The sequence below is a fragment of the Phacochoerus africanus genome, chromosome 9 (genome assembly GCF_016906955.1).
Source record: "Phacochoerus africanus isolate WHEZ1 chromosome 9, ROS_Pafr_v1, whole genome shotgun sequence".
Taxonomy (NCBI): Eukaryota; Metazoa; Chordata; class Mammalia; order Artiodactyla; family Suidae; genus Phacochoerus; species Phacochoerus africanus.
The window spans coordinates 95,138,123-95,163,941 of record NC_062552.1 but is presented as its reverse complement, the minus strand read 5'-3'; the positions used below and the strand labels follow the sequence as shown (position 1 = coordinate 95,163,941).

The 25,819-nt window shown below is 55.1% G+C and overlaps 1 protein-coding gene across 3 annotated transcripts in view; it reads left to right on the top strand.

Annotated features, from left to right (window-relative positions):
* ACTN1 (actinin alpha 1) overlaps positions 1–25,593 on the top strand; it is a 105,349-nt gene extending 79,756 nt beyond the window's left edge. Inside the window, exons 9-22 of one of the 3 annotated variants that reach the window (XM_047796602.1) lie at positions 5,889–5,981; positions 7,555–7,785; positions 10,017–10,164; positions 15,248–15,398; positions 15,888–15,996; positions 16,461–16,601; positions 17,629–17,811; positions 18,100–18,234; positions 19,338–19,517; positions 20,229–20,375; positions 21,289–21,369; positions 21,851–21,916; positions 23,070–23,228; positions 24,673–25,593. In XM_047796602.1, the coding sequence (XP_047652558.1) occupies positions 5,889–5,981; positions 7,555–7,785; positions 10,017–10,164; positions 15,248–15,398; positions 15,888–15,996; positions 16,461–16,601; positions 17,629–17,811; positions 18,100–18,234; positions 19,338–19,517; positions 20,229–20,375; positions 21,289–21,369; positions 21,851–21,916; positions 23,070–23,228; positions 24,673–24,831 (1,983 nt within the window). In that variant the 3' untranslated portion in view covers positions 24,832–25,593. The remainder of the gene's footprint in view (positions 1–5,888; positions 5,982–7,554; positions 7,786–10,016; positions 10,165–15,247; positions 15,399–15,887; positions 15,997–16,460; positions 16,602–17,628; positions 17,812–18,099; positions 18,235–19,337; positions 19,518–20,228; positions 20,376–21,288; positions 21,370–21,850; positions 21,917–23,069; positions 23,229–24,672) is intronic. The other 2 variants (XM_047796600.1, XM_047796599.1) reach the window with 2 other exon arrangements.
* The last annotated feature ends 226 nt before the right edge of the window (positions 25,594–25,819 follow it).

Below are 25,819 nucleotides of genomic sequence, written 5' to 3'. Positions count from 1 at the left end.
CAGGACCCCAGAAACACAACATCCAGGTTGCCACGACCACACACCCCGGGATCGGTGGCCTCTGCTTGGAATCTGCCACCCACGCAGGCACACTGCCCGCCTTCCGCATAGAATCTGAGTGACCTGTCTTGAAATGCATGAAGGGGCAAGGCCCCCAACCCCCTGCCCAGCCTTCCCCAGCCCCGCGCTCTCCCTCCTCTTCCCCCCCGCCCCCGGCCCCCACCCCACTCCCTTCCTTCTCCCACCATCTCCTTTTCTCCCTCAGCTCGTTCCCTTGTTCTCCATCTGTCCGTCTGTCTCGTCGTGTGTGCTCTCTGTCCGCCCTGGCTGTTTGGTTTATTCTGTGCTGCTGCCGCCTACTTTCCCCTCTCAACCTCTTCTCCTTCTCTGTGCAGATGTGTAGGCACGCTAAGGCCGGATGGGAAGGCCATGTGACCTAATGTTTCATGTCACTGCCACGCCTTCTTGGGTGCGCAGAAGGTGAGCTCTCCCTCGGCCTCGCCCACTCTCCCAGCACCCTTTTTGCCCATCTCTTCCATCCTCCCTGGATGCTCCAGCGGCCGCCCCTGGAAACTGCAGCCCCAGGAATGAAAGGAGGGATTAGAAAAGATCCCCCGACCCCCACCCCGACAACCCTCACCTCTTGCAGGAGGGCAGGTTGCTCTCTGAACTGTGGCCAGGCTACTTAAAGATGCCAGAGAAATGCCAGCCCCTGGAGGGCTGCCTGCATCTCTGTCTCTACACACAAGGCATAACCGGTGCCACAAATGGGAAAGAAGCCTGTGGCCCCAGCTCCTTCCCTGGACCCTGAGCTGAAAGCCCTTATCCCAGGCAGCACAGCTCTTGGCTCCGCTTCCTGCCTTTTCTCTTAAATATCCAGGACCCCTTCACTTCTCTCTCTCGCCCCTCGTCCTTTTTAGGCAAGACCGTCCTCTCAAATTACCCAGCAACCAGGGCAGGGAGAAATTTTCCCCTTCCCCTTGGTGTCCAGGTCAGAGGCTTCTGCCTGATCCTGCCCACCCAGGCCTGCCAGGGACAGGGGTGCAGGTTGCACACTGCACAAGAGTGCCATGTGTGCCCCATAGACCCTGAAGATTTGAATATTATTACAAAAATCATCCTACGAATGGCAGTAAAAATGTCTTCTAGCAGAATGAGCGTGACAGTTTTCCAATAGGAGTGCCTTGGGGGAGAGCTGTCTTTAAAAAAAAATATGTACGGGCATCATGTGGCCTGGCAGCAGCCCCATCGCCTTCCTGGATGGACACCCTAGGCCTTGCTCACTTTCCTTCCAGGCCTCATGGGTGCTGACTAACAGGAGAACAGCCCTGCCTGGAGGGTCCACATCCTCGGTGTCCTGGCTGCCCCAGGAGGTCCAGCTCCTTCCAGCCTCTTCTCTGGCCTGCCTTCTGCTGCTCTTTCTCTTTGTCCCACCTCTGCTCTGCTCTTTCTTGTTGACTTCTTTGGCCCCTCTTCCGCCCCCTTCTAGGCAGGATGTGAGCATCACCTGTCTCCTTGCCTCTGTGTGGGGGCCTCCAGCCCTGGGAACCACACGGCGCTCCTCCCGCATCTGATCTTTCCCCGCTTTCCAACTCCCCTTCCTCCTGCTCCCCTGCTCCGGCAGGGTTCTGTCCTGGGCTTCATGCCCATTGACACTGGCCTTCCCTTTCTCTCAAGCCTCCCCTTTGTCCTGGCTGATGATGCTTGGAAGGGACTGGGTGTGCATGTGTGTGTGTGTGTGCACGTGTGTGCGCGCGTGTGCGTGTAGCAGCCTGCTTTTCCCTTCCCAAATCTCATACCGCCTCCCCCCCTGCACTCTTCCCTCTCACTCATCTCTGTTGCAATCATTTCATGCTCCTTTTGTCCACCTCTGAGGACAGGGTCACTGGCTGGGGGGTGTGCGTGGGGGTGGGGGCAGTGGGGTGGGGGTGGTGTTCCTGGGTTAGGGGCCTCCCCCAGGGCTGCCCCTCCCTACTGGCTTCAAAGGGAACTGCTTGGAGCCACGCAGGCTGGTGGGAGGGGAGTCTTCCCTGCAGAAGAAGGAGGAATCTTTCAGACGCTACACTCTTCTTGCCTTGACCGCCTCCAGGTCTAGAGCTGGTGGGGGAAGGTCTTCGGAAACCCACGCCCAGAGCCCTGCATCCTCTCCACCGTCTCTTATTAAGCCTTGGGCGCCGGAGCCAGAAAGGCAGCCGAGTCTAAAGCATGTGTGCACACGTGTGTCCATGTGTTTGCGTGCCTGTGTGCATGCAGTACGAGTGCCCGTGCAGGCGTGTAGCTGCAAGTGTGTGATTGGCGTTCCTAATTAGATGAGGACGCCTGTTTGACACATTGGTTTTGGTTCTGATTCTTTCTCGGCTCTCTCCTCCCCGCCCCTTCCCCAGCAGGGATTTAGGGTTGTTTTGTTTCTGTCGCTTGCTGCCCCTGGCCCATTGGGACCTGTTTCTGACAAACAGCCCTTTAGGGCGCGAACTGCATCTGCTGCAGGGATGCTTTTAGGACTAGATGGCGCTGCTTGCATCCTTCCATTTGTCCTCAGTCACCTGTGAGTTTTCCAAGGGGCAGAAACCCTGGATTCACAGTCCATCTGGGAAACCCTTAATAATGGTGCTGTGCTCTGCTCTGTGCTCTGTTCTGCTGTGGACCTGAGCAGGGGAGGGAGCCTGCGGGGCTGCAGGACGTGGAGGCTTTCTTGAGCAGGATACACCTCGAGCTTGGGCATCTTATGGGTTGAGTGGTGGTGGTGGGGGGGTCTGCAAGTGAAAGGCACAGGGAAGGATGAGGCAGGTGGTCCCAGCTTGTGCAGAGCTTCACGGCGTGACAGAGAGCAGCCTGGGGAGGAGTGCAGGTCAATGCCGGCCCAGGAGTTGTCCTGCTGCCGGAGCAGGGAGTAGTGGGGCAGCCAGTGACGGTGGCTGGAGGCAGGACAGAGCACCGTGGGGTCGGCTCCGCTCTGTCTGGGGACCTCGCTGGCAGGGACGCCAGGGCTGGGAGCGGACTTGGGACATGAAGAAAGGTTAGGCAGTGGGAAGCTGTGGGAGTGAAGGAAATGGGCAATTCCAGCTAGATTTGGGAAATTTTGGACTAAAAATGTCACAGACAAGATCTTTGTGGCACTCACACGAATCTGTGGGTGGCAGAGCCACAGTGCCCCATTCGGCTGTTCGATGTCACCATCACTGAAGACACCTCTTCTCCACACTGTGCCTGAACCAGCTGATTTGCTGCCGATTAGTAGCTTGGCCTGGGATAGCTGAGGGTTTCATGAGGGGTAGCTAAGTACTCCGGGAATAATAATCCATCATTTAGGGAAAAAACAGACTCGTAGAAAAGCAAGCACCTTGTTTTTGTATTACATTGGATCATAATACACCCTAAAGTGGCATACAAACCCCGATCCTAACCATGGAAGCGTCAACGCAAATTTCCAGATATCTTTTCCTTGGCACCTTGGATGTCATCCTTTGGTTTGTTTCTATGAAATATTTTCTCAGCCCATCGATGATTGTTGTAAAAAGTCCCCAGGAAGCTTCCTTGGGAACTCCCCCAGACTTCGTCCAAAAGGAGCCTCTCAGCCCCCCTGCCCCCTGACCCTGGAGCAGCCAACAGGCCCTGGGGCAGGGCGAGGCACTTAAGGCCCGCAGGACACGTCTCCCAGAATCCTGAGAGCGCAGGCCTTACCAGTCCACCATGTTCATGAATCCAAGTTTATGGCCACTGAGCCCTGGATTTGCAGCCCTATCAGGAGGATGACAGGGTTAAAGTGGGCTTGATCCTTATTTAAACCCAAAGCCAGCTGCTTCTTGCCTTGGAGGAGGGGCTGTCTGTGATTTTTTTTTTTTTCTTTCCTTCTTTGTAGGGCCGTACCCGTGGCACATGAAGCTTCCCAGGCTAGGGGGTCTTATCAGAACTACAGCTGGCGCCCCACACCACAGCCATAGCAACACAGGATCTCACTGTGTCTGTGATCTACACCACAGCTCACGGCAACGCCAGATCCTTAACCTGCTGAGCAAGGCCAGGGATCGAACCCGCGACCTCATGGTTCCTAGTCGGATTCGTGTCCACTGCGCCACAACGGGAACTCCCTGCCCGTGACTTACCTGCTTGAGTGGCACGTTGGGCCAAGGCTTTGCCGCCACCATGAGTTCTTACATGTCAGCACACAGGAGGGCACTGGCCTCTTCCCGAGTCCCCTCCCTAGCCCTCAAGGGAGGTGGCCCCGCTGACTCCAGGCAGCTTGCCAAAGCAGCTTCCTGGGGCACATCAGCTCAGTTCCCATGACCTGCTCCCTCCGGGACCCCCTATCTTCTGCAACAGCCTCTGAGAAAAGCATACCTCCTCATCACCTCTTGAGATTCCTCGTGGTCATTCCCCACTTCCCACTTGTTGGTTCCTAAGAGGAAGGACAATCAATCAGGAGTTCCTGCTTGTCCTGTGAGGGGTGGCCACAGCTTCTCCAGGACAGTTAGGTTGGGGGTGGGTGGAAGGGTCTAAGGATGTGACTCTTGGTCATGGTTCCTTGAGACCTGGGACTCCGCTTCCCCTCTGGCCACCCCCACATCCGCCCGCCCTGACCCCTGGCCCTGGAGGATGTAGTGTCTTCACTTTGGGCTTGGAAGGACCTTTATGATGATCTCGTTCTGCCCCCCCCCCCCACACCTCCCCGCACAGTCGCCCACACATCATGTGATTTGGTGGGCGTGCGTCCTATTTGAAGAGTTCTGTAAGGAAAAAGCGTGGACATCTCAGTTTTTCCTTCCCAAGTCAAAGCACTTCTCATTGTCGGGAAGTTCTTCCTGATGCCTAGCCTCAGTTTATCTTGCTGCAATTGAAACCCAGTGTGTCTTGTTCATTAACCAGCTGCAGCGTCCCATCTTTCTCCCCCTTAAACCTTTGCCATCTTCGGGGTCACCCTTCTCCAGGGCCCCAGGTATCTGTCTGATTGGCGGCATTATCTGCTGCCACCCTCAGACCATCTTCCTTTTTACCCCAGGACCCCCCCCCAAAAGGCTTCGAGTTCCCCTCCCCTTGGAGTTGGGCTAGGATGTGCACAAGAATGCAGCTGAATTGAAAGATCACCCGAGCGAAGAGGGTTCAGGGCCTTCGAGCTCCTGTTGGTGTCAGATGCGCAAAGTCCCCTGAGCCGGAGAAGCCGTGTCCCCTGGGGTTTCTGGGCCTTTGCCTCTGATTGCTGTTTTGTCCTTTTTTGTTCCTCTTGCCACCAAGGCCCACCTCTGGTGTCTGCTGGCCCAGCACTTGGCTCAGTATGTGCTCAGCTTTCCTGGAGGTGCCCGTGCTGGCTTTCTGCTCATTCTGCCCATGCTGGGTTGATCTGTAATTCCTCTGGCTTCTCTAAAGTTCTCTGGGCTTTGGGCCAGGAGCCTTGGGAGATTCCGCAGGGATCCTGAGAGGCCCTCCTCCTTCTCAGCACCTCGGTCTAGGACTCCCAGATGTGAATTCCTGCATCACCAAGATCCTGGCAAATCCAGTCTTAGAGCCTGAGTCTTGGGAATCCTAGGGTCTCCACTTGGAATTCCAGGATGAGCATAGACTTTCTCACCCTCCACCTGAGCTGAGCATTTCCATTGTATCGGTCACTGAATGAGTGTCTTCCCAATGTACACGTTGGATCTCAAACATCGGCTCTTCTCCAGGAGCCCCCCATTCAGCCACCAAGATCTGGGCTGCCTGGGCTCCCTTGATCTGTGGGACTCAGCCCGGGCAAGCAAAGACGATGGTGAGGAGGATGTGAATTCAGAGCCTTGGGAGCTGCCTTCCAACTGTGTGGCGCTGCAGGGCTGGGAGGAGGCTTTGTCGGCACGGGTGTGTGCCAGGCGCCCCTGCTGTTACCAGGCTGACCGTGACTCTCTCTGTCTTGTTGCTAGGCTGAGACAGCAGCCAATCGCATCTGCAAGGTGCTGGCCGTCAACCAGGAGAACGAGCAGCTCATGGAAGACTACGAGAAGCTGGCCAGCGATGTGGGTACCCCCGGGGTTCTCCTGGCCTGGCCCCAGCAAGGCCCTGCCACCCCACCCGAGAGACAGGGAGCCCCCAGGACCTGTTCCTCCAAATCCATCTCCAGGGAACCATCCCTGATCCCAGCACAGCAAACCCAGGGTGGCTTTTTTGCTGCTCTCCAGGAAAGCAGGGGGCGGGGCAGGCGCCAATCTAGGCTTCAGAGAACCAAGGTCCAGGCTTTTTTTTATGACCAGTAGCAAACCTGGATACCCCATCACCTCTCTTTTCTTCTGGTTGCCCCACACTGTATGGAGTTCCCAGGCTAGGGATCAGATCTGAGCCACAGCTGCAGCAATGCCGGGTCTTTAACACCCTGTGCCAGGCTGGAGATCGAACCTGTATTCCAGTGCTCCGAGGATGCCACCGATCCCGTTGCAGCACAGCGGGAACTCCAGGTCTTGGGCTTTTCACTTGACAAGTTAAAGCTGTGCTAAGGGACCTCGGCGGCCTTTTTTTTTTTTTTTGGCTTTTTGCCTTTTCTAGGGCTGCTCCCGCGGCATATGGAGGTTCCCAGGTTAGGGGTCTAATTGGAGCTGCAGCCACCGGCCTACGCCAGAGCCACAGCAACGTGGGGATCCGAGCCGCGTCTGCGACCCACACCACAGCTCACACCAATGTCAGCGGCCTTTTGAGCCTGATGGACTGTTGTTCTGGGGGTTTGGCTTGCACTGGAAAAGGAGCGTGTGGTTCTTAGGGGATGCGAACTGGGGATGAATCAGTGCGGGTTCAGGCACCCCCAGGGGACAGGAGGGGACAGGACTCGGTGTGCTGTTCTGCCCTTGGCTCCTTTGGGGTTAGAGCTCCACCTGCTTCACCCTGAAACGAGTTCAGCCTTCTGAACAGCTCAGCCTGGCCTCTTGGTGGACCTGCCTGTCCCATGTAGTAAGAACCCAAGTTCTGGTGTCCAAGGGCTTCGGTTTGATCCCTGCACTACCAATCCAGCTGGTCACCTTGGCAAGTCACGTGACCTCACAGTGCCTCGGTTACCTCCTGCGTCCCCTGGGGGAGGATCCCAGCCCTTAGCCCTTTGGGATGCCTTGGTTCAGAGGAGTTAGTTGAGGCGACGTGCCTGGCACCTTACAGGGAATCATGTCTTTAATGATTTTCACTTCTCCGTCCCCTCATCAAGAAAAACAATCCAGACTGTTTTCTGCTTGTGCCTCAGAGGCCAGCCTATTCCCTTTCGAGTCAGGGGCCCACATTCTAGAATCCTCGAAGGTCAGGTGGCAGGGCCCTCAGGAAGCAACCCCTCCGTGGTAAGATGAGGAACTGAGGCTCAGCCAGGTAGTAGACCTAGAACTAGAACTCTGGTCTCCTGCTCCTAGTTGAGCCCAGGTTCCCCCTGGCAGAGCAGGGAGGTTGAGTCATGCTCGCTGTGCCCTATTGGCCAGGCTGCTTGAAGCCTTTGCTTCTCGGAGGGGACATCCTGGAGCCTGGCTCTGAGGCCTGGGAACAGCCTAGGCGGGTAGTTAGGAGAGAGTGTGGGGTCGGGAGAGAAGCCCCCCTCCCAGCATCCTGCCCCGCTTCCCCCAGCTGCTGGAGTGGATCCGCCGCACCATCCCCTGGCTGGAGAACCGGGCGCCCGAGAACACCATGCACGCCATGCAGCAGAAGCTGGAGGACTTCCGCGACTACCGGCGCCTGCACAAGCCCCCCAAGGTGCAGGAGAAGTGCCAGCTGGAGATCAACTTCAACACGCTGCAGACCAAGCTGCGCCTCAGCAACCGGCCCGCCTTCATGCCCTCCGAGGGCAGGATGGTCTCGGTGAGCTGCTCCGGGTCCCTGTCAAATGTGGCCTCCCCTCCCTGGGGAGAGAGCTCCTTCTCTCCCCACTGTTCCAGGTCAGACTTTGCCCTTCCAGACCCCTAAACACCCATCCCTGACCTGCCCCAGCACCTTCCCTGCTGCTCCTCAAAAAATCATCTGTGCAAACAAAATGCCTCCTAACATTAAACCAAACAGGGCATAATGAAAGAGCAATTTTCACTTCCATGGAATCTTGTTTCAGCACTTAAAGATTTTTTTTATTACCTTAAACAAGTAATAGAATTTTTTTTTTGGTAGGATATTTCAAAGATCTAAATCAGCAAAATATAGAAAATAGAAATTATTCATAATCTTAATATCCAAGATCAACTGACAAGATTTCAGAAGGAAGAGATTCTTTTAGTCTCTCTCTCTCTCTCTCTCTCTCTCTCTCTCTCTCTCTCTCTATATATATATATATATATATATATATATATATGTTTGTCTTTTTAAGGCCACCCCTGCAGCATATGGGAGTTCCTGGGCTAGGGGTCAAATCAGAGCTGCAGCCCCTAGCCTGTACCACAGCCACAGCAGTGTGGATCTGAGTGGCATCTGTGACCTACACTGCAGCTTGTGGCAACACCAGATCCTTAACCCACTGAGTGAGGCCAGGGGTAGAACCTGAATCCTCGTGAATACTAGCTAGGTTCTTTTTTTTTTTTTTTTCTTTTTAGGGCTGCACCTGTGACATATGAAAGTTCCCAGGCTAGGGGTCGAATCCGAGCTCCAGCTGTCAACCTACACCACAGCCACAGCAACATCAGATCCTTAACTCACTGAATGAGGCCAGGGATCAAACCCACATCCTCATGGATTCTAGTTGGACTCATTTCTGTTGCACCACAATGGCAACTCCCACTTGTTGGGTTCTTAACCCGCTGAGCCACAAAGGGAACTCTTGTAAATATAATTTTTAAGGGAATCCTAAGGCATGTTTTAATTAATAAATTGCTTTTTAAAAATTAATTAATTAATTTATTTATTTATCGGCCACACCTGTGGCATATGGAAGTTCTCGGTCCAAGGATTGAATCCGAGCTGTGGCTGTGGCAATGTCAGATCCTTTAACCCACTATGCCGAGCTGGGGATCGAACTTGCACCTCCTCAGTGACCTGAGCCACTGCAGTTGGATTCTTAGCCCACTGCACCATGGGGGAAACCCTAATAAACTGCTTTTTTAAAAAAACCAGCCTTATATTGTGACCAGCTTTCTGTGCTATAAAAGTTTCTTCATTTCTGCCACTTTTTGTTATATGTCCCTCTTTACTCTCTCCTCAAGACTTGGGGAGAAATTTTATGAGCCAGAGAAGCATACAAAAGAAAATTGTAAAATTCACCAGGATAGTGTTTTGGCCCTTTAAATGGAGAATTGATGAGCAGACGTGGGCCCAGAAGGCAGGAATGGAAGGGAAAGGGAGAAACATGCAAACAGCCCTGGGTGGAGGCAGCATCCTGGGGAGTCTGGGCCGGAGGGAAAGGCCTTGACATTGCACGTGCACTTTGGAAAGTTGCGGTCCTTTTCCAGCTTCCAGGCTGAATCGGCAGCTTTTAGGGGGCCGGAGCTGCTACTAGCAGAGGGTGCTTTGTGCTTTAAAGTGCCCCCCACTCTGGGTGGATGCAGCATGGCCCCTGGTGCATGGCGAGGACATGGGTGGCATGCAGGCTGGGTCATCCAGTCCCTGCCTTGGGGGTGGCCTTGTGCTAACTCTGAGGGGCGGGGGGGGGCGTCAGCTGAAGGCTGGTGGTTTGTGCTCAGTATCTGTCATTATTTATCTCTTGGTGCTGCTTGGCTGGCTCACCCATGCCAGGGTCCCTACAGACTCCAGGATACTGCCCAGAGCCCAGAGGCTGGGAGGCTCCCACACCTGCCTGCCTTTTTCAGTTTGTTGCTCTGTCTCTCTGGCTGGCCCTGTAACCTCTGCGATCGGTCAGAATCCTGTCAGAAGCCAGGCAGGGAGCACAGAGGGCCTTGGGCTCTCTCCCTACTGGGCTGCACACCCACAGCCCCGTAGCTGGGCAGCCTGACTCCCTGCCCAGGAGGCCTGGTGCCCGGGAGCCCAGGGAGGCCCTAGGGTGTGGCTGAGATGGGGAGAGGCTCTTTCTGCTAGGAGGCATGGAGCAGCCACAGTAGGGTCTCAGGGGCCAGATGGGCTGATCCTGTGACCCCCCCCCCCAATCCCTATAGGACATCAACAGTGCCTGGGGCTGCCTGGAGCAGGCGGAGAAGGGCTATGAGGAGTGGCTGCTGAATGAGATCCGGAGGCTGGAGAGGCTCGACCACCTGGCAGAGAAGTTCCGGCAGAAGGCCTCCATCCACGAGGCCTGGACAGATGGTAAGGCCAGCCTAGCCACCTCCCCCTCCACCCCCAAAGGGTTCTGGCTTTCATGCTCCCTGAACCCAACCACCAGCCACACAGCTCCTTTCTCTCTTGGTTTTATTTGTTTTGTTTTGTCTCTTCCTAGTTCCTTGACCTTAGGCAAGTTCACTGGCCTTTTGGTTGCCTCTGTGTTCTCATCTGTAAAGTGGGGACAGTAAAAGTACCAACCTCATAGGATTGTGAAGATTCAGTGAATTAATACATTTGAAGCACTGAGAAGAGCTCCTGGCATAGTATAAAGCTAGATATGTGTTAATTGCTAATTAGTCTTGTCACTGTAGGAGTTCCCGTTGTGGCTCAGTGGTTAACGAATCCAACTAGAAACCATGAGGTTGTGGGTTTGATCCCTGGCCTTGCTCAGTGGGTTAAGGAGCCGGCATTGCCGTGAGCTGTGGTGTGAGTCACAGACACAGCTCGGATCCAGCGTTGCTGTGGCTGTGGCATAGGCCAGCAGCTGTAGCTCTGATTCGACTGCTAGCCTGGGAACCTCCATGTGCCTCGGGAGTGGTCCCAGAAAAGGCCAAAAGACAAAAAAAAAAAAAAAAAAAGCTTAGTCTTGTCACTGTAATGATTTCCTCTGTCCCAAGTCAGGATGGGGTTAAAATCCTAACACTGCCAACCTAAAAGCATTGACCTTGGACCAGTGACTTAACCTGCGGGTCTTGTTTTCTCATCTGTATCATGCAGGTGATGGTGTGCCCTAGTTTCCTGGGGCTGCCATTACAAATGACCACAAGCTGGGTGGTTTTTTTTTTGTTTTATGTCTTTTTGCCATTTCTTGGGCCACTCCCGCGGCATATGGAGGTTCCCAGGCGAGGGGTCTAATCAGAGCTGTAGCCGCAGGCCTACACCAGGGCCACAGCAACGTGGGATCCGAGCCGCGTCTGCAACCTACACCATAGCTCACGGCAACGCTGGATCATTAACCCACTGAGCAAGGGCAGGGACCAAACCCGCAACCTCATGGTTCCTAGTCGGATTCGTTAACCACTGCGCCACAACGGGAACTCCAAGCTGGGTGGTTTAACACGACAGAAAGGTTCTCTCACAGTTGAGGAGACTAGAAGTCCTCAACTAACTGAAGTGTCACCAGGGCTCAGCCTTCTGGAGGCTCTGAGGGGAGGCCCTCCCGTGCTTCTTTCTAGCGTCGGGTGGTTGCTCCATGTTTCTTGGCTTGTGGCAGCATCACGCCAGTCTCTGCCTGTCATCACATGGCTGCTGCTTTCTGTGTCTGACTGAATCTCCCTCTCCATTTTCTAATAAAGACCCCAAGTCATGGATTTAGGGTCCACCTTAATTCAATGTGACCTCATCTTAACTAATTACATCTACAAAGACCCTGTTTCCAGGGTCAGGTTGTGAGGTTGTGGGTTGACATGAGTTTTGGGGAGACCCTATTCAACTCCGCATGCCTCCCCACAGGCTGTTGTAGGCTTACAGATCATAAGTGCATGTAACGCTTAGCTGTGTACCCAGCACATGTCATGCTCTCGGTAAGTGGAAGTCCTTGAGAGCTTCCCTCTTCCTGTTTCTGGTCCCCAGTTGTAGTAACCTGGAGCCCTGGCCTTAGCACCTGCGTATCTCCATCACTCTGACCTGGAGGTGCTTGGCGCCGTGTCTGGTGTCTGCTTGTTGGCAGCTGAGGCTGACTCCAGAGAGAAAAAAATCACGCCTGGAGTGGTCGTTTCCTTGGGACCTGGGCTGGGGCTGGAGAGAGGGCAATGCTGCCCAACTCCTAGGGCCCCGCGGTCATTTTAGCAGGAGCCCTGGGGGCAGAGCCATTGGCCGTGGAGCTCAGTGCCTGAAGGTGCTGTCATTCAGCTCTGCCGGGATCCCCAGACTTTCGGCTGTAGATGGGTAGGGACGGCTACACCCTGGGGCCACTTGGGAGTGGCTTGGCTTGTTGGGGATAGGACTCAGCCAAGGGGCTTTGCTGGGCTTCGTACACGGTGATAAGAGGTTGCTGCACCTTCCACGTCGCATGCACGGAGCTGTTTATCCAGGTATGGATGTGCAGAGTAGACAAGGGGTGACGGAGGTCACCCCGATTCACCCACACGCTTCTGTTGTGTCTTCTCTGGGACCAAGGAGCAGCTCACCAAAAGGGACAGAGGAAAGACTGACCCCGCCAGCTTGGCAGCCACCAGTTAGGGCACAAGAGGTGCTGGCGAGCATGCGAGCATGCTATAGACGCCGACACACACAGACTGCTAGCTGGAACAGTCTCACAGCGGGTATTCACATCTGACAGTGTTAGTGCCTGTGAACCCAGGAATCCCCTTCCTCCCTCCCTTCCTCCCTTCCTCCCTTCCTTTCTTTTTTTCTTGGCTACACTCGTGGCATATGAAAGTTCCCAGGCTAGGGGTCGAATCGGATCTGTAGCTGCAAGGCCTACACCACAGCCACAGCAATGCAGGATCTGAGCCATGTCTGTGATCTACACCATAGCTCATGGTAATGCCAGATCCTTTTTTTTTTTTTTTTTCGGTCTTTTTACCTTTTCTAGGGCCGCTCCCATAGCATATGGAGGTTTCCAGGCTAGGGGTCGAATTGGAGCTGTAGCCGCTGGCCTATACCTCAGCTACAGCAACATGGGATCCGAGCCGAATCTGCGACCTACACCACAGCTCACGGCAATGCCGGATCCTTAACTCACTGAGCAAGGCCAGGGACCAAACCCGCAACCTCATAGTTCCTAGTCGGATTCTTTAACCACTGGGCCATGACGGGAACTCCAGTAACGCCAGATCCTTAACCCACTGAGTGAGGCCAGGGATCGAACATGTGTCCCCATGGGTACTGGTCAGATTTGTTTCCCCTGAGCCATGATGGAAAATCCAGGAATCCTGTTTCTTGAGACTAGTTGAAAATGAACCCTACACATGAAATCACTTGTCTGGGATGTTGGTGGTGAGACTGTCTACCATTGTGCAAGCTGAGGGACCTGAACACCGCACGCTAGGGCGGTGAGTGGTGACAGTGGGGTCCAGCGACTCAGCAGGAGGTTGCACAGTCATCCGAATGGCTCATGTGACAGCTGTGGAGCCAAAGTAGAAACTGATGATGTGCTGCTGAGTATTTTAAAAGCAGGAAATGTAATTTACATACACCCTGTGGTTTTATCACAACATCCATATAAGGAAAGACAGGAAAGGTGTAGATGAATAGGCTTTTCTGTAATTTTTCCCCGAAGTTTATGTTATTAACCAGAGAGAGAAAAAGGAGTAGAGAGAAAGAAAGAAGCCCTCACGCTCTTGGCCCAGGCTTCACTTACTGAGAGGGGCTGAGCACACCTGACAGGTGCAAACACCGGGTGGACATGCAGGCAAGGCCAGCTCAGCCTTCGCTTCACAGGGCAGCTCGTGAACATCATCCACCAACAGTCCTGGGAGGTCGTTTCTCATCCCATTTTTCTCCCAGGAAGCAACAATCCAAGACATGCAAGCCCTGCCCCGCCTCTAAAGAAAGAGGGTTGGAGAAGGTTCTGGCCACTGATGGGTTATGTGCAGAATGCACTGGACATGCCGTCCACACTGAGAGTGACTGAGATAGAGGGATCCCTGCAGGGCTGCTGGGGGCCAGCAAGAAACACTGGAGAAATTACTCTCCTTTTTTTAAAAAAAATCTTTTTGGGGCTGCATCTGTGGCATAGGAAAGCTCCCAGGCTAGGGGTTGAATCGGAGCTGCAGCTGCTGGCCTATGCCACAGCTCATGGCAACACTGGATCTTTAACCCACTAAGCAAAGCTGGGGATCGAACCTGTGTCCTCGTGGATTCTAGTCGGATTTGTTACCATTGAGCTGCAACGGGAACTCTTGCAGAAACTCTCAGGATGGGGTACCACTGAGGTGCTTGGCCCTGGTTATACCACAAGCATGGATCATTGTTTCCTGCTGCTTCTAAAGTTTATTTTTTTTAAATCATTTATTTATATATATATTTTTTCTACTGTACAGCATGGTGACCCAGTTACACATACATGTATACATTCTTTTTTCTCACATTATGTGTTCCATCATAAGTGACTAGACAGGAGTTCCTGTCGTGGCACAGTGGTTAACGAATCCGACTAGGAACCATGAGGTTGCGGGTTCGGTCCCTGCCCTTGCTCAGTGGGTTAACGATCCGGCGTTGCCGTGAGCTGTGGTGTAGGTTGCAGACGCGGCTCGGATCCCGCGTTGCTGTGGCTCTGGCGTAGGCCGGTGGCTACAGCTCCGATTGGACCCCTAGCCTGGGAACCTCCATATGCCTCGGGAGCGGCCCAAGAAATAGCCCCCCCCCCAAAAAAAAGGTGACTAGACAGAGTTCCCAGGGCTACACAGCAGGATCCCATTGCTGATCCATCCCGAAGGCAACATTCTGCATCTATTTACTGCAAGCTGCCAGTCGCTCTCATTTCTCCCCTTCCCCCTTGGCAACCACAAGTGTATTCTCCAAGTCCATGAGTTTCTTTTCTGCGGAAAGGTTCCTTTGTGCATTATATTAGATTCCAGATATAAGTGATATCATATGGTATTTGTCTTTCTCGTTCTGACTTACTTCACTCAGGACGAGAGTCCCTAGTTCCATCCATGTTGCCGCAAATGGAATTCCCTGATGGCCTAGCGGGGTAGTGATCTGGTGCGGACTCTGATGTGGCTTAGCTCTGGTCGCTGCTGTGGTGTAGGTTGGAACCGGGAACTGGCCTGGGAACTTCCTCATGCCGTGGGCATGGCCAGTAAATAAGTAGAGTTAATATTATGCCCGGAGGTTCCCACCCAGTCCTGGCCAGCCTTTGTACGCCACGACTCCTAATGGCCCTGCATGGGTTCCATGAAGAGTCGTGACTTCTTGGACGTGCCCTGCGTCAGAGATGTTCCAGCCCCACCATCTGCTTTCTCGAACTTCAGCTAATCAATCCTTGTATGGGGGACATCTCCTTGGGATGTACCAGAAGTGGCACTCCCAGGCCCGGATGGGTGGGTGGTCGGCGTCTAGAAGGTGGGCCCCCCCCCCAGCTCCCCTCCCACTGATCTCTGTGCCCCATCTCTGGCCCCAGGCAAAGAGGCCATGCTGCGGCAGAAGGATTACGAGACGGCCACCCTCTCAGAGATCAAGGCCCTGCTCAAGAAGCACGAGGCCTTCGAGAGCGACCTGGCCGCCCACCAGGACCGCGTGGAGCAGATCGCTGCCATCGCGCAGGAGCTCAAGTAGGTGGAGGCCAGCGAGGGGTTGGGGCCCCGTGGGAGGTGGGGGTGTGGCCTGAAAAATGAGCAGGGTCCCTGGACTTGAAGATCATCAATGCAGAAAACTAAGAATGCCCCCCGGGTGGGGGACTGCCTGTAACCATTCCAGACACAGGCCGTCAGTCCTTACATGTAAGGACCGTGGGACCAGAGGAGGACAAGCCTTGGCTCTGGCTTTCCTCCCGGCCTTGGTGGCTCCCTGCTATTGGGCACTGGGGTCAAGACTGGCATGACCCCCCGGGGAAGGATTGGGGTGGGTGGGGGCCCTTGGACAGGAGACCAGCAGTCTCCTGAAAGCCAAGGAGTTGAGGGTGGGAGGGGGCGCCTGGAAGGTCTTAATAAAGCAAGCACAGCAGGCCTTCCAGCATCACGAGCGCCCCCAGCTCCAGGGAGAGGGGAGCAGACCCTGGAGGTCACCTGGTCACCTAACTCTTCCTGTCTCCTCCTTCCCAGTGAGCTGGACTATTACGACTCACCCAGTGTCAACGCCCGGTGCCAAAAGATCTGTGACCAGTGGGACAATCTGGGGGCCCTGACCCAGAAGCGGAGGGAAGCTCTGGAGGTGAGACTCCGAGGCAGGTGGAGGCCTGCCTCCGGCAGCTCTGTGTGCCCTTCCTGCTTCCTCACTCCCTTCGCTTTGGGCTGAGAGATTCCACTGATTTCCCCAGACCTTCCCCAGGCCTGGCCTGCCTGCAGAAGGCTCACATTGGCTCTGGACTTGGCCTTTGCCCTGATGGAAATACTCAGTTCAGTGTTCTTAGGCCAACCCCAGCTGTTGGAGAACTTTTCTTCTCTCCAAACCAGACTCTCTGGGGCCAGGCGGGTGACTTCAAGGGAGGGGGGCCCATACACCCCATATGAAGAACCAGCACCCAGAGAGAGCCTGTTAGTCTGGTGCTTCCAGACCTGAACCCATGGTGGCTGGCCAGGAGGATTTTGAAGGCTGTTGGGGGATGGGATGGGGGGGCATTCTGGATGTGACTTTGCTAAATGCCTCTCCACCCCCACCCCATCTGGCACTCGCAGCGGACAGAGAAACTGCTAGAGACCATTGACCAGCTGTACCTGGAGTACGCCAAGCGGGCCGCGCCCTTCAACAACTGGATGGAGGGGGCCATGGAGGACCTGCAGGACACCTTCATCGTGCACACCATCGAGGAGATCCAGGCATGCTGCCGTCCTCCTTGCCTGCACACTCTGCTGGTCACCCTCCTGCAGGACTGTCCCTATTAGGAGAGGATTAAGAGATAGCAACCCCCAGGATTCGACAGATTTGAAAGTTTTGCATTTTATTTTGACGTGGCAATATATGCACATAGTCTAAAATCTAAAAGCTAGAAAGGTGGAGTTCCCGATGGGGCTCAGGGGGTGAAGAACTGGACATAGAGTCCACGAGGATGCAGGTTCGATCCCTGGCCTTGCTAAGTGGGCTTAGCATCCGGCATTGCCGTGAGCTGCCGTGTCGGTTGCAGATGTGGCTCAGATCTGGCGTGGCTGTGGTGTAGGCCAGCAGCTGCAGCTCCAATTTGACTCCTCGCCTGGAAACTTCCATATGCCGTGGGTACAGCCCTCGAAAGAAAAAATAAAGCTAAAAATGCTGTGCAATAAGTTCCACTCCTACCCCCCTGTCCCCAGGCTCCCCGTGTCCTCCCCAGAGGTGAGCAGGATGAGCACACAGTCACCGTAGGCAAGCACATGCATTTATTTATTAACGTCTTCTTTCCCACACCCGCCCCTTTTTCATACAAAAAGTGCTTATATTATACACTGTATCCTGAACCTTTATTTTTAACTGAATAATTATCTTGGCGCTCATTTCATGGCAGTAGACCCTTCTTTCGTGCAGCTGCAGAGCATTAGATGAAAAGGTTTTGCAAAGTGCTAAGGAACCTGTGTTGGGGGAGGTCGCCTGAGGCGCAGACCCCGGGCACCACTTGTCCCTGCCTGGAGGGGTGTGAGCCCCCAGGAGGTTGCTGCTGACCTCAGCAGCTCTGAGCGTGAAGCTGGCACTGCCATCTTGAATCTCAGCCATGAGCGTCCTGGGTTGTTGGTAGCTCTGGGTCTCCCAGCTGGTGTGGCGCCATCCATTCACCGCCCCCTGGGACCACACGTCTCCCTTTGCTCATCTCGCCCACGGGAGGCGCCGGTCCCTCCCAGTGACTGTGCTTTTCCTGCCTCCCCCCCCCCCATCCAGGGACTGACCACAGCCCACGAGCAGTTCAAGGCCACCCTCCCTGATGCCGACAAGGAGCGCCTGGCCATCCTGGGCATTCACAACGAGGTGTCCAAGATTGTCCAGACCTACCACGTCAACATGGCGGGCACCAACCCCTACACAACCATCACGCCTCAGGAGATCAATGGCAAATGGGACCACGTGAGTGCAAGGGCTGGGCGGGGCACTGGCAGAGCCTCTGCCAGTTTCAGAAGGGCAGGGATTTTTGTGTGTGTTACTGATTTTCACTGACTTTTCCTTGACTTCACTGTCACATGGTAAGCACTCATAATCGGTCAGGTTAATGACTGAATTTCTAGAACAGGTCCACGTGCTCACTCGTATTCTGTTGCTGACTGGTCCCTTTCCTTCCTGGCTCCTTCATTTCCTCATCTGAAATAGGGGCTGGTGGTTGGCTCATCCTCAGTGTCCTGGTTGTTCCCACCCCAGGTGCGGCAGCTGGTGCCGCGGAGGGACCAGGCCCTGACGGAGGAGCATGCCCGCCAGCAGCACAACGAGAGGCTACGCAAGCAGTTTGGGGCGCAGGCCAATGTCATCGGGCCCTGGATCCAGACCAAGATGGAGGTGGGTCCCGTCATGGGAGGGGGAGGGAGAAGGGCTTCCATCCTCCCCAGCACCATCCCCCCAGGCTTTCCCTGTTTCCTCTCGGGCAGGACCCGAGGGCACTGGGGGTCTTGAGCCCACGACTGGTCTGCTGCACCGTGGAGGGTGAGGAGTCTATGCAGGCGAGGGCTGTGGGTTGATCCCAATGTCTGGTTTGAGAGCAAAGACCCACACAGGGACACCACCAAAGAGCCACATGAGAAAGTCCCGTAGGACGGTTGGTGCCCAGGTGGCCGACTCAGCTTATCCTTTGGCTCATGTGGCTAACCAGATCTGCTTTCCCCCGGAGTCATGGGCTTGGTCAAAGAGGCTGATCCCCCCCGAGAGAGAACCAAGCTTTGAGAAAGCATGCAATCTTTGGCTGAGTTATTGCACTGGGTATTGGGGTGGCATAGATAAGGAAGGAGACACTTCTTGGGTTAGAGCATGATGTCCCTCCCAGTTCCTGGAGGGCAGAGGCCATGTCAAGTTCACGTTTGTATCTCCCCTGCACCCCACCCCCACCTGCTTGTTAACACATTGTGCATAGTAGGTGCTTGGGAAGTATTTGCTGGGTTGAATGGAGAGCACAGGAAGTGCTTTCATAACCAAGGGTTGTTTACATGAATAATGGACAGACATGGGGGGATTAGGCCTGGCCCTCGGAGACAGGTGGATGGAGGTAGGCCAGGCAGGCATCCTAGGAGCGAAACAGCAGGTGCATGGCCACTGAGGAGGTAAGCCCGGTGCACCGAGGCTGTGAGGAGCCCCGCCCAGTAGGGGAGGGTCACTGAGATGGATGGTTGACAGGAACAGGCTTGGGAAGGGATTCGAATGGCAAGCACAGGAGGGAATATTTAGGTTAGCAGCCGACCTTGCATCCATCCCCTTCCTGAAGCTGAGAGGTCCCTGAGAGACAGGAGGTTTTCATCCGGTGATAACGATGCTTGTCATACGCCCTTATGATGCTGTTTCCATGCCGAGACTCCATCTGAGGGGTTGGTCAGTGACCTGGCGACCCCAGTCTCCACCCCAAGGGCCCAGAGTCGGGTGGTCTGACAAGGGCCTCCTTCCCGGGTGAGCAGGAGATCGGGAGGATCTCCATCGAGATGCACGGGACCCTGGAGGACCAGCTCAGCCACCTGCGGCAGTACGAGAAGAGCATTGTCAACTACAAGCCCAAGATCGACCAGCTGGAGGGCGACCACCAGCTCATCCAGGAGGCGCTCATCTTCGACAACAAGCACACCAACTACACCATGGAGGTGGGTGGTGCCAGCCTTGCTTCCCTGGAGAGGGAGCCCCAGATCCCCCTTCTGCTTTCTGGTCCTGGGCCGGGGTGGGGGAGAGGTTACCTATCGTCCAAGGAAGCTGGTCTTGGAGGAAGGTGAACTCTGGCTTTGGAGTGAGGCCAGACTCACGTTCCCTCACTCCCGGAGCTCTGGGTCTTCAGTCCTCAGCGCCCTCTGAATTTCCCAAGGAGCTTGTCGCAAAGGCAGATTTTCGGGCCCCGTCTCCAGGCTAGGTCTGGGATGGGGCCCAGGGATCTAAATTTTTCACCAGCACCCTGGTGATTCTGAGGCTGGGGGGGTCTCTAAACGCTGGCGGGGAATCTGCTTCCTACATGACTCCTTGTTTTGTAGAAGCATATGTGTGTGATTAGGGAGTTGGGTGTTCAGGGAATTCGCCACTTTTTTGTCCCTTACTTGTTCCCACTGCCAGCTCTGCCCTCCTTCCTGCCCTGACCACACTGGTCATCCTGGGCAGAGGCCACCTCCCTGCTGTGCTTCCCCCTTCATCATCATCTGGGTCCCCTGTCTCGGTGTGTTGTCCTTGTTCTGGTTTTCCTGCCTCTGGTGACGTGGTAAATCCAGGCAGAAGGCCGGGTTTGGTGGCTTTGGCCATGTTGATGGTTGAGGGACAGAGGAGGTCTGGGATCCCTTCGCTGACAGCTCCCCCGCCCCCCCAACCCGCAGCACATCCGTGTGGGCTGGGAGCAGCTCCTCACCACCATCGCCAGGACCATCAATGAGGTGGAGAACCAGATCCTGACCAGGGATGCCAAGGGCATCAGCCAGGAGCAGATGAACGAGTTCCGGGCCTCCTTCAACCACTTTGACCGGGTGAGCCCCACTCCCTGCACTTGCGCAGAACAGCCCCCGCCCCCACCTCAGGGCCCTGGAGGGCACTGCCCAGGGCGTGGGCCCGGTTCCTGGGCAGGTGGGGAGGGCGGGGGAGAGGGAGGAAGGGCAGTCAGCCCGCCCTGGCTCTGCACTGCACCAGGAAGCCAGCCTGGTGTCCCACGAGCTCCCCTGCTCTCCTGGAGACAGTGCTCGTATTGTGGGTGGAGAGAGGGCCTCCGACCCCTGACCCTTGCTCTCCTAACATGAGGAGTCAGCCCCTGGGAGCAAAGCTGCCGCGGCTTCAAGGGAAGGCCTGCTGTCCCCGGTGGGGACCATTCCTTGCTGCTTGCCCCAGGACTGAGCGGAGGCTCCCTCCTCCCCTCACCCCCAGGGGGAAGCCCTTAGGAGGCTGAGGGGGTGTCAGAGTCATCAGTACCCCAGTTCTCATCTGAGCTCTGGGACGGGCCAGCCCTGTGTGGGCTGCCCCTCCTAGTACCCTGGGGCTTTGGGGTGGCCACAGGGGGTGGGAGCATGGGCTTAAGTGCTGCCCACCACCCCTGCCTGCTTCACTGCCCTCCAGGCACCTGGGTGGGTGGAGTCCCCCCTGGAACCCCCCCTCCTTGGGGCCCCAGGGCTGCAGGGGCCTGGGCACTTGGGCGGGGAGCTTCTTATCCCGCGGCGCGTGCCCGGGTGAGCGACCCTCTAGACCGCGTCTGTGTGTCTAACGTGTGCACTTTTATTTCCCCTCCTCCCCCGCCCCTTCCACTCCTCACCCACCCCCTCCGCATGCCTTTGTCCCCGTGTCTCCCCACACACGCTACCCTCCACCGGGGCATGGCCCACCCCTCCTCCCCTCACCGCCTCCACCTCCCTGGCACCGCATGGCTCGCTGGCTGGCGCACGGCGGCCCCAGGATCACTCCGGCACGCTGGGTCCCGAGGAGTTCAAAGCCTGCCTCATCAGCTTGGGTTATGATATTGGCAACGACCCCCAGGTACTCACCTCCTGCATGGAGCACGCTCAGGGGTGGCGTCCGGGGCCAGAAATAACGCGTTTCTCCTTTTTCTTTTCTCTCTCTGTCTGGATCTCCCCGTCTCCCCTTTCCCGTGGGCCGCGGGGCTCGTCTTCTCCTGCTGTCCCCGCCTGGCCCGTGTCGGGCGCCTCCGCCCACTTCTCCGACCTCTGACCTCTGCCCTCCGTGGTCTTTCGTGGGAACCGGCTCGGTGCCCACCCTCCTCTCTCCTGGCCGCTCTCCATCCTGTGGACGGATTTTTGCCTCTCCCTGCTCTGTCTTCCTCCTTCCTGTGGACATTTCCCCGGGATGTCTATTTGCATCTCTCCCTCCTATGCCCCTCTTCCCCTCCTGACCCCCAAACCGGACCCCTCGACCTCCCCTCTGGCCATCTGTGCCCTGTCTTCCTGGCCCTGGGCCGGCCCTTCCTCCTCCTTGTGTCTCGGTGCCAATGGCCCCACAGAAGAAGACAGGCATGATGGACACGGATGATTTCCGCGCCTGCCTGATCTCCATGGGTTACAACATGGTAACGTAAACCCCACCCTCTGTCCTGGCGAGGGGCAGCCAGCTGACCGAAGAGGCCGAGTCCTGGCCGGGGCGAGCTGGAGGCCCTCGGGCTCGAGGTGCCCTTCCCGGAGGGGCCTCGAGATGCTGGTCCGTGGGGAAGATGGTGCCCTGAAGGTTGGGCCCAGCCACGGGGCCTGTCCAGGGAGACCTGGCCTTCTCTCTGCTGGTTGATCTTTACAGCGGAGATGGGCTTTCTCCCTCTCACCGTGGATGGTGGGGTGGACCCCAAGGCGGCCAGGAAGGACTGGTAGTGGACCTTCTGGGCGGGGGTTGGCTCTGCTTCATCTCGCATGAGGCATGGAGAGTTCCACCTCGGCCCTGTGATGGCCCCAGCCAGGCCTGCCCCCCACCCCCCCCCACCATTGCCACAAGCCCGTCCCCAACCTTCTCAGCTGCCGGCCCTCAGGCAGGCCTTCTGAGCAAGGCAGGGGCCTCAGCTGGGCAGCCAGGTGACTCTTAGGCCATGGTGCCAACTGCAGAGCCTACAGGCTGCCCAGTGCAGGGGCAAGGGCACAGGCTCTAGAAGCAGGGAACCTGGGAGTGAATCCCAGCTCTACCGCTGCCAGCTTGGGGGCGCGGATAAGGTGAGGGGAACCCTGCTGGGCTGGCGTAAGGGTTAAATGAAGGAACTGTGTCCTTGCCTGACACGCAGAAGGTACGGTGTATTACAGCCAGACCACCCAAGTGCAAGTCTCTGCTGTGCTACCTACTGGCTGTGGCACCTACTAAGCCTCTCTGGGCCTCCGGTTTCTCATGTGGACACCTGATGGGCATAATAAATACCAACCTTATGTGGTTGTGGTGAGAGTCAAATGAAGTAAAATATACAAGGCACTTAGACTAGTGCCTGATAGAGAGTCTGGGCTATCGGGGTGTGAGCCATGGTTGTCATTAGTTATGGTCCCAGAGGAACCCAGGCATCTCTAAGCCTGAACTGGGTCTGGGTGTCAGGTTCCTACCATGCCCTTCAAGACAACCCCGGTTAGGTCAGCCCTCGCCCCTGCCCTCTCTCACAGCCTCAGGCTACTCCACGTCCTCAGGGGCTTCAGGTCCATAGAGAGAGCAAGCATGGCTGAGATGCTGACAGGCCCCACGTTGACTCTTCCCTCCAGGGAGAGGCAGAATTTGCCCGCATCATGAGCATTGTGGACCCCAACCGCCTGGGGGTAGTGACGTTCCAGGCCTTCATCGATTTCATGTCCCGCGAGACGGCCGACACGGATACAGCAGATCAAGTCATGGCTTCCTTCAAGATTCTGGCTGGGGACAAGGTGAGGCTGCTGTGGTGTGGGTGCCGTCCTGGAAGAGACTGATCTGGAGGGAAGGCCTGAGTACCTCCCCTGGGCCTCCCTGCTGTCCACCTCTGCCCATTTCTGTAATGCTTTGGGATCTACTAAGGTGTGAGAACACAGCATTGGCCTGGGGGTGGGTGGGGTATGTCCCCTGCCAGGGGCACCACATGTCACACGTGTGATGGAATGATGGTAGTGGAGGACAGGCACATCAGGTGGGGGATGTGATTGGGTGATGGAAGGCCCTATCTGGGCACTTGAACTTCACATTCTTACATCATTCTGGGTGCAAGGTATGGCAGTGGGAGGGTGGGGGGAGCAAGAAGGAAACATCTCTCATTTTTTCTATCCTGAGTGGGAGGCAGTCAGCTTCAATCTCCCAAATCTCCCACGTTCCCAGCAGTGTGCCTACCTGACAGTGGAAAAGTGGGAGCATTCAGGGGAAATTGGAAGCAGAGGGGTCCAGAGGCCAGATTCCCTTTCTGTAAAATTCACCATCCTTCTTTCAGCCAATAGGGAGTATAGTTTCTGAAATGTCTCAATCTACAATGAAATAAAGACTCAACTAACAAAGAGGTTTCTAAAGTCTGATTAAAGTTCAAGGACAGTATTAGAGTCATAGCACCTTGGAGCTGGAAAGACTCTCATAAACTACATCATTGAAGTGACTCATTTTGTAGAGGTCTTCCGGGCCCAGAAAGGGACCTGGTCTCCTGATTTTTTTTAAGTGACCTGAGGGCCAACCCCTCCCTCCTTCGGACTGGCTCCTAGGGTACTCTGGCAGAACTAGGGCACGAGGCTGGGTGCCCCTGAACTGTTCTGGAGCTTCAAGCTCCCCAAAGCAGCAGCTTCCAAGCTGACTTTCATGGCAAGCCCAAGGAATGGGAAGAAAGCAGACCCAGACTGGGGTGGGGAGAGGTCTGCATTTTGCAGACATGTGTCATATAGCTGTCTGTGGCAGTGATGCCCAAGCCTAGATGCTTAACTCAGGTAATTTGCTGGAATTGCATGACCTCCACAGAGCCCAGCTGAGTGGGTGTGGGATTCTACTCTGTACCACCAGATATGTGTTGCTCCAGCCTGTGGTTGTTGCAGACTAGAGTGTTCCATGAGATTATAGGTGCAATTAGTACTTTGAATTAGCTTGGGAACCGGCTGAAGTAGTTATTGAAGCAGAAAATATAACGGGATTTAAATATATAGTGTATATATACACATGATATACATATGTATGCATGATATACATATGTGTATAATGTGAATGTGAGTGTATAAAAGCACACACATACACATATATAAGCATTTCTATATCCAGAAGTGCAAGGAAAGGGCCAGGGTACCTAACATGATGAGTGAGGTTTACGTCCTTCAGGCTTTGCGGCCGTACAGCTTTACGGCCACCCTGACCGCGCTCTCTCTGCAGAATTACATCACGGTGGACGAGCTGCGCCGTGAGCTGCCGCCTGACCAGGCCGAGTACTGCATTGCGCGAATGGCCCCGTACACCGGCCCCGACGCCGTGCCCGGTGCTCTGGACTACATGTCCTTCTCCACAGCGCTGTATGGCGAGAGTGACCTCTAAGCCGCCCTGCCTGGTCCGCGACCTCGCCCCCATCCGCCGTGCGAGCCCCGCCCTCCGCCTCTGCTGCCCCCGCCCCTCCGCCCCTCCAGCCCGGGTTTGGTTTCTGCGCTCCGCCTCCAAAGGGGCGAGCTGGGACCCACGGGGCATCAAGCCTCCCTGCCCGCGAAGTGACAGTTTACAAAATTATTTTCTGCAAAAAAGAAAGTTACGTTAAAAAAAGTAAAAAACCAAAAAAACCACATATTTTATTATAGAAAAAAGTATTTTTTTCTCCACCAGACTTAAATGGAAAAGAGGAAAAATTAACTATTTGCACCGAAATGTTTTGTTTTGTTGTGACAGGAAAATAACCAAGCACAATGTTATATCCATCCTTTTTATCGATTTTTTTTTTTCTATCTGTACCATCTGCTGTATTCATTTCTCCAATCTCATGTCCATCTTGGTGTGGGAGTGGGGGTGGGGGTAGGGGATAATCTTGTCAAAAGGCACATTGGTGCATGTGTGTTTGCTAGCTCACTTGTCCATGAAAATATTTTATGATATTAAAGAAAATCTTTTGAAATGGCTGTTTTTTAAGGAAGAGAATTTCTGTGGCTTGTCTTCTCGTTTTTAAGTCCAGAGGTGTAATTAGCCTCTTTATCAGTGCACATTTTTTTTAAAAAAGTATCGCTTATTAAAAATGGTCAGGACAGAATTGCCGAGTGTGGACAGCTTTGATAACTGCGTGGCACACACCGTATTAAAGCAGCGGCACTCCCATGTTGCTTTGCTCGCTCCTTGCTTGCTGTGTTCCAGAAGTGTGTGTGGGGTCAAGGATGGTGTGGGGCACCTGGACTCATCCCTAATATGCTTTCGACCGTGGTACATTGTCTTCTTATGCTTCAGATTCATTTTTAAAAGGAAAAGCGGGTTTCCTCACAAGGCTCCTACCAGCTGAAAAAAAGTTCATGGGTGTGTAAGGGACTCCTTGGTGATAAGCTCCACC